We start from the raw sequence: 10,960 nt of genomic DNA, 5'->3' as shown, positions 1-10,960 counted from the left end.
GAAATACAGAAATCCTAGAGTAACGCTTGAGATGGGATGGAACTCCCCACCATTATTCCTTGGAAACATCTGGCAGGTTCTTTTATTTTTATTATTTTTTTTTATTTCGTTTTTTAGAGAGACAGAGTGTGCAAGCATGAGCTGGGTGGGAGAAGGAGTGTGGGCACAAACGGAGACGGAGAGAGACTCTTAAGCAGGCTCCCAGCCCAGCATGGAGCCCGATGCGGGGCTTGATCCCACGACCTTGAGATCATGACCTGAGCTTAGGTCAACAGTTGGATGCTTAAGTGACTGAGCATCCCAGACGCCCCTGCATCTGCAGGTTCTTTAGTTAGAATCTGTGATTTTTTTCAGGGACGCCCAAAGAGCGTGTGACTTTTGATCTCGGGATCAGGGTTGTGAGTTCAAGCCCCACGCTGGATGGAGGTCTTAAGAACAAAAACAAACAACAGAAAAGCATCTTCGGTTCTTTCTCAGTGGACATTTTTACTTGCTTCCCAGAGTTCTTTCAGCAGCTTCTTTTTCTCTAGGGTTTCCTTTGCTCTTTTTTTCCTCTCTTGCTTTTTCCTCTCCGCCTCCTGTTTTTCCTTGTAAACAAGACTGTTTTCACCATTGTAGAAAATATCCAGTTTCTCTTGGAGGATTTTCCGAGCGAGCTTTCTGTTCTGATCGACTGATCTTGTCTGATGGCACTGCAAGAAATGATATTTTGTAATGTGGAAAATGTTTGTTCTGGGCGGGACCTCAGAAATTGTGGAATTCAACCCAGTCGCTCCACAGATGGGGATGGGCCCAAGAGGCAAGTCTACTCCATCAAGAATCCCAGTGAGTCTGTGATGGAACGAAGACCATACGCCCTCCTTCCTGCCTCTTCCTAGCCTTCACCTTGTCCCAGCTGATCAGCTGTATGTGACTTTCTCGGTGATGGTTTTATAATTAAGAGTGTTGCTTTGGGGCGCCTGGGTGGCTCAGTGGGTTAAAGCCTCTGCCTTCGGCTCAGGTCATGATCTCAGGGTTCTGGGATTGAGCCCCACATCGGGCTCTCTGCTCAGCAGGGAGCCTGCTTCCCCCCTCTCTCTCTGCCTGCCTCTCTGCCTCCTTGTGATCTCTGTCAAATAATAAAATCTTAAAAAAAAAAAAGAAAAAAAGTGTTGCTTTGGTCGGAAGCAGAGATAGCCTTCAGGTAACATAAAGTCCTCAGATAATTTTGAAAATATCAACTGATATGTCTAGTTTGTGGCCCAGGTAATAAGCCCTCTGCGCCATTTATAAACGTAAAATTCTGACTCAGGGAGGAAGATAGCATCTGTTATTAATCAACCATACTGTTGATCATGTCATCCCTGAGTTATTAAGGGCGAGTGCCCTCTGGAAAACTATTTGATAAAAAATTCTCTGAAATTAGAGTGAGAGAAGAGTACCGGAAGCAAATCTGCAGGGAGTTTATAAAAGAGTTAAACAAAAATCCTGTCAGGTTTCAGAATTTTCTGGGTTCCTCATGAATGATGCTTTTTCTCAAGGAGGAAGACAAAAGTGATTGAGGTTTTAACTGATAGATAGGCTCCTGGGTCAAAAAACTTGGCAGTGAAGAACAGTTGTCTCGAGCACAGACTTTGGGCTTGGTTTGGGTTGACGCCTGCAGCTGTAGGATCTTGGGCAAGTGACTTAACCTCTCTGTGCCTGATTCCACAGCTGTACCTTGAGGAAGACAAGGCATGAGGGCTCAACGAGGATGACGACTGTGTGCGGAGCTGTGCCAACCAGGGCCTACCCCGTCTCTGGTATGTGGAAAGCCCACCTTGCTGTCTCTTCTCGGGGCTCTCTGGCAACTCAGATCAGACTAGCAGTTAGTTGTACTGAAAGGCAGTGGGGGCCGCTACTAATCAGGAGATGGGAGAGAACATTTTAGTATTCCTAGGGGTTTGGGTTGTGTTGAGAGCTGGGGATACTCTGATCAGAGATTTTTTTTTTTTTTTTAAGATTTTATTTATTTGACAGAGAGAGATCACAAGTAGGCAGAGAGGCAGGCAGAGAGAGAGGGGGAAGCAGGCTCCCTGCTGAGCAGAGAGTCTGATGCGGGGCTCGATCCCAGGACCTTGAGACCAGACCTGGGCAAAAGGCAGAGGCTTAACCCACTGAGCCACCCATGCGCCCCTCAGAGATTGGTTTTGAGGTAAAGAAGGAAGATGCCTCCAGGCAGCCATGCGTCGCGTTTTTATCCTGAGGGCCGGACATGCTCTGCCTGGGTTACCGCACTCCGAGAAGGACAGGAGTCATGGACGTTGACCAAAGAGGGGACCAAAGCGGGGACGTCTACCTTGATGACGATGCCGGAGGGGACGTGCCTCAGCACCACACAGTTGCTGGTTTTGTTGGTGGCCTGGCCCCCCGGACCGTGCCCTTTCACGAACTGCTCCTCAAGGTCCCTCTCCTCCAGGGGAGGCAGAGCGGGGCGGTCCTTCTTGCCCGCCACCTGCACCGCAGTGACCACTGCTGTCGGCGCGAGCAGCGCCTGCTTCTCCCGAGGCCCGGGGCCCCCCGGCGCTGGCCATGTTCTGGCCAGGGCTGCGGCCCAGCGGAAGCAAGCCGAGGGCCTCATGCAGAGGGCTCTGCCTGTTGGCCGCCCGAGCTGGAGGAACAAAAACAGACAGCTTTTCAGGAAGATGCATTTGCTCCCGGGATTACCCTAAAGGTTCTAGGACAATCTTTCATCAACCAGCTCAAACGAGGACCACCCATCCGTCCTGTGGGGTGTTTAGGAAGTTAGTGGAGATGGCAAGGCACAGCCTTCTGCAGCCTTGGGCCATCTCCCGGGGTCCTCGCTGCATGTGCCCTCCTAGCTCATAAATGTTTTTTTTTTTTTTTAAGATTTTATTATTTGACAGAAAGAGCACAAGCAGGGGGAGCAGCAGAGGGAGAGGGAGAAGCAGACTTCCTGCTGAGCAGGGAACCTGACACAGGACTCGATCCCAAGATCCCGGGATCGCGACCTGAGCTGAAGGCAGACCCTTAACTGACCGAGCCACCCGGGCGCTCTGATAAATTTTTTCAAACTGAAAATATCTTGGAAGCCCCAGAGGCGCTGCCTTCTCGGAGGGAGAGGTCTTGAGCGTGACATTCAAAAGAACACGGTTATAATTCGATAAAGAAACACTGAACAGCGTATCAAGCAACAATTAGGATCTGAGTTCAGCAACGTTATTTAGGCGTTTGAGAATCTTTGAAACCCAAATGTAAAGACGACCGTATGCACGTCTGTCTTCTAGCTGAGCTGACGCGGTCTGACACAGTAAGTATCACTATCAATCAATGTCATGATTGTTGTTTTCTCGTGTTTCCAGTTTCGTGGATTTGAATGGGAACATCTGTTCCCTCCGACGCACTGCCGGTAACGTGATCCAAGTGGTACTCATCCCTGGAACGTTCGGATTGACTGATTTTTGAGGGTGCCTGCGTGGTTTGCAGGGTGACGCGAGGTGGGAGAGAGCCAGCCTCTGTCTTCAAGGAGCTTAGAGTCTAGTCAGAGAGGAGAGGCTAGAAGAGAAAGCAGGATTTAATCAGACTTAAATAGCGACTCCAGACGTAGCAGAAGGCTGGAATGTCTTCGCTGACAAGTGAATGGTGTAGAGAGGAACAGCTTCCAGGACACGGTGAATCCCACGGGCCTTTGCTTTCTTCCAGGGGAGGAAGGCAGAACGGGCTGACAGGTGTGTTAGCTCTTTTCAAAGATGGGTTGCCTCCCCTTGCCAACAGGGACAAGTCACAGCGTGGGCCTGTTTTCTTACCGGGAAAATGGGTGAACAAGACCTCCGCCCGTCCTGCACAGGCTTAAGGATCAGAGGGGGGAAAAAATAATCTGGAAAGAGCTTTTGCTGAATCCCTTTGAAGGCATGAGACTGATTTTTAGCAAAATTCCTGTCGCTCGGGTGGACTACGGGAACGAGGAACGTGCCACTTGCTTTCTGCTCCTTGATCCAGGATGATGCAGGTGCTAAAAACGGATGGACTGTCCTTTCTAACAAATGCTCCCTTTGAGGTTCTAAATAGCTGCTTTTACCATTTGAAACCTTCTAAGTTCTAGCTGAGGGCCAGGGGTCTCTAACCTAGGTAGGAAGTGGTGTATACCTGAGCCAGCGCCCTAAGCCAAAAGTAGCTTAATCACGCACCAAAGAATTTCAGCAGGTTTGCACGCTCGGCTCATTTCCCTTTTGCCCCCTGTCAGTTCTGGCTGCTTACGTCTTGGAGCCCATGCTGGTCTCTAACAAGGTTTGAGGATGCTGACCGCAGACGCAGGCTCGTGGGCACTGCTGCCTTGTAAATATGTACATTTCTGTTATTTTACGGGTTATCTCTCCGAGTAATCAGTTCAGCTGGTCCTGAGAGGATCCTGGCCATCTTTCGAACGACAATACCGTATTCTTAACCTCTCTCTCTATGGAAAATAAGTGTAATGAAATGTACTTTTCAAGCCTGATGCCAATACTAATTTTCAATCCTGTGACAAGGACGTGATGGTCTAAACTCGTAACTTCTCTCCAAAAAGTACGGCATTCAGGATGCGTGTCAGTCCCGGGGGTCGGGCAATTAATGTGGTGTCAGGAGGATGCTCGGTGGCTGCTGGGCCGGGCTAGATTTTGAAACCGAGCATGCCAGGGAAAGGGGCACTTTAGAAAACTGGTTTTGATTATTGTGTGTCAAGTCTTTCAGAAGTACGCTTGGGGAAAAGATAAATGATAAACACCAGCACTTTTCTGAAATCACTGCAACAAAGAATCCGCTCCCCTGTAAACGATTAAGTGAATGAGACCTGAGTCGATGTCTGAAATGTCCCTTCCCTTATTTCTGCTTTTCAATCCATACAACAAGATTTCTTTGTGTGCCAGACAGCATCAAGTCCCTGGATCGGATTCATTATGGAACGCAAGCCGGGGGCCTCCCCTGGGGTTTCTCTTCCGCTAGTTAGTAAATCTGACCAGGCAGGACAGCACTGGAATAGAGTGCGGCGACAAAGAAAGGAAGTGAGTCTGAGACGAGGCGAAACTCCCAGACAAAGGGCAGAGAGGAGAAGGCTTTTATCAGCTGCTTTGTCCCTGGCCCGCTGTTTCAACTCTCTACCTTTCTGGCCTAGTTTGGGGCTGACACGCACCCTGGAAGGCCTCCCACCCAAATGGAGTTTAAGAAGGTCCCCGGTGTTCAGTTACTGGCTGCTCTGTTTAACAGCTAATTCCAACAGCCAATCGGGTGATTCGCAGTTCTTTTCGGATCTCTGGGAGCTTTGGCTGTACTCCAACGACTGCTAAAAATGACCAGCGCACCCAGGGTTCCACTTCCCCGAAGCCCAGGGAACACGGACTGGGTTTCAGGTTTTGTGATACCCACAGAGCTAACTCAAAAGTCTTCGGGGGACAATAAAAGCAGCTCAAATTATAGCTCATCGTGACATTAAAAAAAGAGCAACAGAAAAATGGTGGTAAGAGGTGCTGGTAAGGGGAGACCGGGAGTCACGATAGGGTGCCCCGTTTCCTGCCTGTTAAGCGTGCGCCTTGATTCGGGGTTGGCTCTGCACCCTCGCTTCCCCTTGGCCCTGCTTTTCCTCTGAGGATCGTCTGTGCTCAACAGCCTGACTGCAGTTTGGCTTAAAACCTCTCATTGTCCCCGTTCCTTCCCACTGGGTCAAGTCAGAGATGATAGGGTGTTAGGACTTTCCAAAAGGGAATGCTGATTTGTTCAATCAGTATTTTCAACATCTGCTGTGTGCCAGGCATGGGCCTCGGGGTGCCAAGGAGCCTGTGGCATAAAAGAGAAATTAAAGATGACCCCAGGAGCGCCTGGGTGGCTCAGTGGGTTAAGCCTCTGCCTTCCGCTCAGGTCATGATCGCAGGGTCCTGGGACGGAGTCCCGCATCAGCCTCTCTGCTCAGCGGGGCACCTGCTTCCCTCCCTCCCTCTCTCTGCCTGCCTCTCTGCCTACTTGTGATCTTTGTCAAATAAATAAAATCTTAAAAAAAAAAAAAAAAAAAGATGCCCCCCAAATATGATCCATGCCAGTGGCTGGGTTGGAGAACAGGCTACAGAGCAGTGGTTCTCCAACTTCCTGGGCCCCTAAGTCACTTGGAGGGCTCGTGCCCCCTTTCTGGAGTTGGAGCTAGCCACCACATGTTCCCTCCTCAGGCCCCCCCAATCAGCCCACGCCTAGGAAGACGCCCGGCTGCAGGGATCCCTGCATGCTGAGATCTGGAACGTGGCCCGTGACTGCAGCAGACAGGTGTAAAGTAGATCAGCAAGGTAAGGGTCCCTTCCCCAGCGGCTCTAACGCTCCGGAGATGGGGGAGGGGCTCGGTCATGGATCTCTGTGAGAGGGGAGGTTATCTCAATCTGTTTGCAGGAAGTCCTAGGATTTCAATCTCTGGACTCACCTTCTGGATGCCATGTGCCCCAAATTCACTGCTTAGCTTTTTTTTTTTTTTTTTTGAGAGAAAGAGAGAGTGCTTGTTTCTCTGAGCCACCGCTTGCTTGGTTAGCTCAGCCTTGTAGAAACTTATCAAATCCCACCAAGGGAACAGATGTGGAGGTGAACTGAAGTGGGGGTGCTTTAGAAAGATGGCTGGAGAAGCTCTCACTAAGCACATTTTCATGAGCAGACAAACCCCCTGGGGGGCCGTTCCAATGGGTCTGGGTGGGGCCAGAGACTCGCATTCCTAAGCAGCTCCCAGGTGAGGCTCCTGCCTCCAGGAGTGCCACAGCCAAAAGCTTTGAGCAAAGGTGCTTGCCTGAATGGCGGCTCTTAGGACCGCCGGATGACTGGATGGGAGCCCCTGAACAATGATGGCAAAGATGGAGATGAGGAAGGTGGGAAGGAGATTAATGGTGGGAACAGCAAACATTCACAGGAAAGAATGATACCAATACTGACCTGAGCTAACAGAAGGTGAAATGGTAACAAGGGGATTGAGAAACGAGGTCATCTGAAAAAAGAACACTGATAACATTTCTGTTACATTAGTGTTCTAGAACAGCCCTGTCCGGTATGAATGTAATGTAGGCCATGTGTGAAATTCTAAATTTTCTAGCAGTCATCTTAAAAACAGTAAAAAGAGGGGTGGCTAGCTGGTTGGTGGAGCACGTGACTCTTGATCTTGGGTGCAGATCAAGCCCCATGTGGGGTGCAGGGAAAAATAAAATCTTTAGGGGTGCTGGGTGGCTCAGTCGGTTAAATGTCTGACTCTTGATCTCAGCTCTGGTCTTGATCTCAGGGTTGTGAGTACAAGCCCGAGTTGGGCTCCACACTGGGTGTGGAAGCTACTTAAACAAAATTAAAAATCTCAGAAAAATAAAACAGTAAAAAGAACCAGTGATGGAGGGCCTGGGTGGCTCAGTCGGCTAAGCACCTGCCTTCGGCTCAGATCATGATCCCAGGCTCCTGGGATCGAGTCCCGCATCAGGTTCTCTGCTCAGTGGGGAGCCCGCTTCTCCCTTTCCCTCTGCTGCTCCCCCTGCTTATGTTCTCTGTCAAGTGAATAAATAAAATCTTTAACAATAAATAAATCTTTAAAAATATTTATTTATAAACTTATAAATATATATTTATAAATAATAAAATATTCATTTTAATATATTAACTCAGTATATCCAAAATATTACTTCAACATGCAATCAATATGAAAAGTATTGCATTTTATTTCTTATATGAAGTCTTCAAAATCTGGGGTGTCTTCAATGCTGCCATATCAGACCATGTAGCCCCAGAATCTTGCTCCTCATTATGGTTCAGAGAGCAGCAGGAACAGCCCCACCTGGGAGCTCATGAGGAATGCAGACTCTCAGGCCTGACCCCAGACTGTCTACATGAGAGCCTGCCTTTTATGAGGATCCCCAAGTGATTCGGAGATGCATCCTGAAGTCTGAGAAACCTTGTCCTAGAATGTAGGAACTACTAGCAAGTTCTTCAGCTGCTGGGATAGACACTTTTAAAAGCTGTTGTTTGTTCTCTTTAAGGAGCTGAGGCCAGGGGCGCCTGGGTGGCTCAGTCGGTTAAGCGTCTGCCTTCAGCTCAGGTCATGTCCCAGGGTCCTGGGATCGAGCCGAGCCCTGCATCGGGCTCCTCCTTTCCTTCTCCCTCTGCCTGCTGCTCTGCTTACTTGTGTTCTCTCTCTGTCGAATAAATAAATAAAATCTTTTAAAAAAGAAGAAGAAGAAGAAGAAGAAGCCGAGGCCAGAATTCTGGAGTGATTACCTGCTTGGTTCCAGTCCTGATTTCCCTCCCACAATAAGAGAGAAAGGGACAGGTCTCAAAACAATGACCTCCTCAATGGTGCAGGACCAAACCCTGAACTCAAGACAGGCTGATGTGCACTGGTGCAGCTTGAAAAAAGACAAAATGGCCAGCTGATGGCACCAGAAGCTAAGTGGGAGAATGATTTTCTGAGAAATGCTTAAGCATGATCCTTATTTTTTTATTCATTTATTTTTAAATAAACACTTCTTTTTAAAAAAGATTTTTTTAAAATTTGAGAGTGAGTGAGCACATGCAGGGGGAGCAGACTTCCTGCCGAGCAAGGAGCCTGATATGGGACTTGATCCCAGGACCCTGAGATCTTGACCTGAGCCGAAGGCAGACACATCACTGACCGAGCCACCCAGATGCCCCCAGAATCCATGTTTCATAGTATGTTTTGGAGCTTGCCCCCTGCAAATTGGGAGTTAAGACAAAGCAGCCGCTTCCCGGCTCTGTCTAGCTCATCCTCCTGCAGTCCTCCTGGGGGCTCAAAGCACCCCTGAAAGGAACCCCCAGGGGCTGCGGCTCAGGCCTGAAACTGACCAAGTGCCTTCCTGAGCATGGGGGTTTGCTCTGAAGATAAAGCACCTTTCACTCACAGGAAGTGCTGGCAGAGAATTATTTCTCCGATCAGACAAACATCATAGATTGAGCAGGAAATGCCACACTGGAGACTGCTCTGGGTCTGCTCTCAATTTAACAGGCTCCCCGCTGCAGAGTTCAAGAGACAACTAATGAAGTAGATAAAGAAAAAAGCTTTCTATTCATACAACACTAACACCCCATTCAGCGTTGCTTTTTTTTTTTTTAATCCAGAAAACTCTGAACCCACAGAGAATTACACCTGTCCTATTTGTGTGCATTGCTGTGACTTTCTTCTATTTACGGCATCTAACAGGAACTTTATTTTACCAACTACACTGTTAAAATAAGACAGAAACACATAAAAAAGCAGCAGTACTAACACTCTACGTGTCCTTAACTTCTCGAATGCCTCTATTGTCATGAATGATACCTTATTTTTGTTTAGGACCCAAATGCTTCATATTTGACACAAATAAAGAAAAGGGATTATCTCAGGAAGTCCTGGAAGAACGTTAGATATTCTATTCTGGGGGGGGGGGGGCGCCTGGGTCGCTCAGTGGGTTAAAGCCTCTGCCTTTGGCTCAGGTCATGATCTCAGGGTCCTGGGATTGAGCCCATTGGGCTCTCTGCTCAGCAGGGAGCCTGCTTCCCCCTCTCTGCCTGCCTCTCTGCCTACTTGTGATCTCTGTCAAATAAAAAAAAAAAAAGAAAACAACAACAACAACAACAAACTCGATACCTAGGGACGCCTGGGTGGCTCAGTTGGTTGGACGACTGCTTTCGGCTCAGGTCATGATCCCGGAGTCCCGGGATCGAGTCCGGCATCGGGCTCCCAGCTCCATGGGGAGTCCGCTTCTCCCTCTGACCTTCTCCTCGCTCATGCTCTCTCTCACTGCCTCTCTCTCAAATAAATAAATAAAATCTTTAAAAAAAAAAAAAACTCGATACCTAGATATTCTATTTTTTATACTAACCTTATCCTTTCTACCTTTACCTTTCATAGTATCTCTAGATCTGTCCTTACCCCACCTTCTTAAAAGTGTTAGCTCATTTTCCTCAATTTTCTCTTCTGGAATGTTATTCCTTTTTTTTTTTTTTTTTTTTGTCCCTGAAATGCCACATTGCTCTGTAGTCACTGTCTTGGCTTCATGATGTATTCACTGTGCAACTCTGGCCACGTTTCCTCATCTGTAAAGTGGAGGTAATACCACCCAGAGTGAGAAGAAAAACATACGTGTCTCCACAAACCTAAAGCCCTGAGGGGAACTCTGAATCGCTAAACTATAAAGCTGAGGAGCCTCTGACTAACACACCACATAAACTGTGGTCTCATCCCATAAACATAATCTGAAACTGATTATTTCATAGGCTTTTAAAAAAATATATATACATATTATTTTAAAGATTTTATTCATTTATTTGACACAGAGAGAAAGAGCACAAGTAGGCAGAGAGGCAGGCAGAGGGAGAGGGGGGAAGCAGGCTCCCTGCTGAGCAGGGAGCCCGATGTGGGGCTCGATCCCAGGACACTGAGATCATGACCTGAGCTGAAGGCAGAGGCTTACCCCATTGAGCCACCCAGGTGCCCCTGTAATATTAAAACTTTTAAAACTAATGATAAGTCATCAACACACATATATAAAAACATTATGTAACAAGATAATTTTATCTTTTTAAAATGTACTTTAATACATTTACAGAGTCATTTAAATAGCCTGTCACTTTTTCTGTAAGAAACAAACTATACCTTTTTTTATTGAATATATGTCCTTCATTCTAAAATAAATTCCTGTCGGTGGGATTGTGGGGTAAGTTATTTTAAAATATTTAAGTCTTACCACACATTTCCATATGTCCCTCTAGATTATGTGTGTCAGTTTGTATTTCCTAATATCTCATGTTATTATATACAGCAGCCTGGGTAGAGCTAGTGTTAGTGGAAAGTTGTGATAAAAATACTGAGCACTTCCAGATTCATTTAAAACAGATATAACGCTAGAATTCAAATTCTTTTCATCTTTTATGACTTAACTCAGTACCCATCTGGAAATTATTTGCCAATCGTTGAAGCACTGATCATTTTTCAGAAAAAAAAAAAAAA

At 47.3% G+C, this 10,960-nt stretch overlaps 1 protein-coding gene across 2 annotated transcripts in view; it reads right to left on the bottom strand.

The window, feature by feature from the left end:
* Positions 1-383: 383 nt before the first annotated feature.
* Positions 384-10,960, bottom strand: part of CUNH12orf65 (chromosome unknown C12orf65 homolog) — a 13,537-nt gene continuing 2,960 nt past the window's right edge. The window contains exons 2-3 of one of the 2 annotated variants that reach the window (XM_032876432.1): positions 2,318-2,629; positions 384-692 (exon numbers count right to left, since the gene is read on the bottom strand). In XM_032876432.1, the coding sequence (XP_032732323.1) occupies positions 474-692; positions 2,318-2,599 (501 nt within the window). In that variant the 5' untranslated portion in view covers positions 2,600-2,629 and the 3' untranslated portion in view covers positions 384-473. Of the gene's footprint in view, positions 693-2,317; positions 2,855-10,960 lie in introns of those variants that run through there. The other variant, XM_032876431.1, reaches the window with a different exon arrangement.

The sequence above is a fragment of the Lontra canadensis genome, unplaced genomic scaffold (genome assembly GCF_010015895.1).
Source record: "Lontra canadensis isolate GAN:19392208 unplaced genomic scaffold, GSC_riverotter_1.0 scaffold58, whole genome shotgun sequence".
NCBI classification, from domain to species: Eukaryota; Metazoa; Chordata; class Mammalia; order Carnivora; family Mustelidae; genus Lontra; species Lontra canadensis.
Note: the sequence above shows the minus strand (reverse complement) of the source record. Positions and strands in the feature narration are given on the sequence as shown.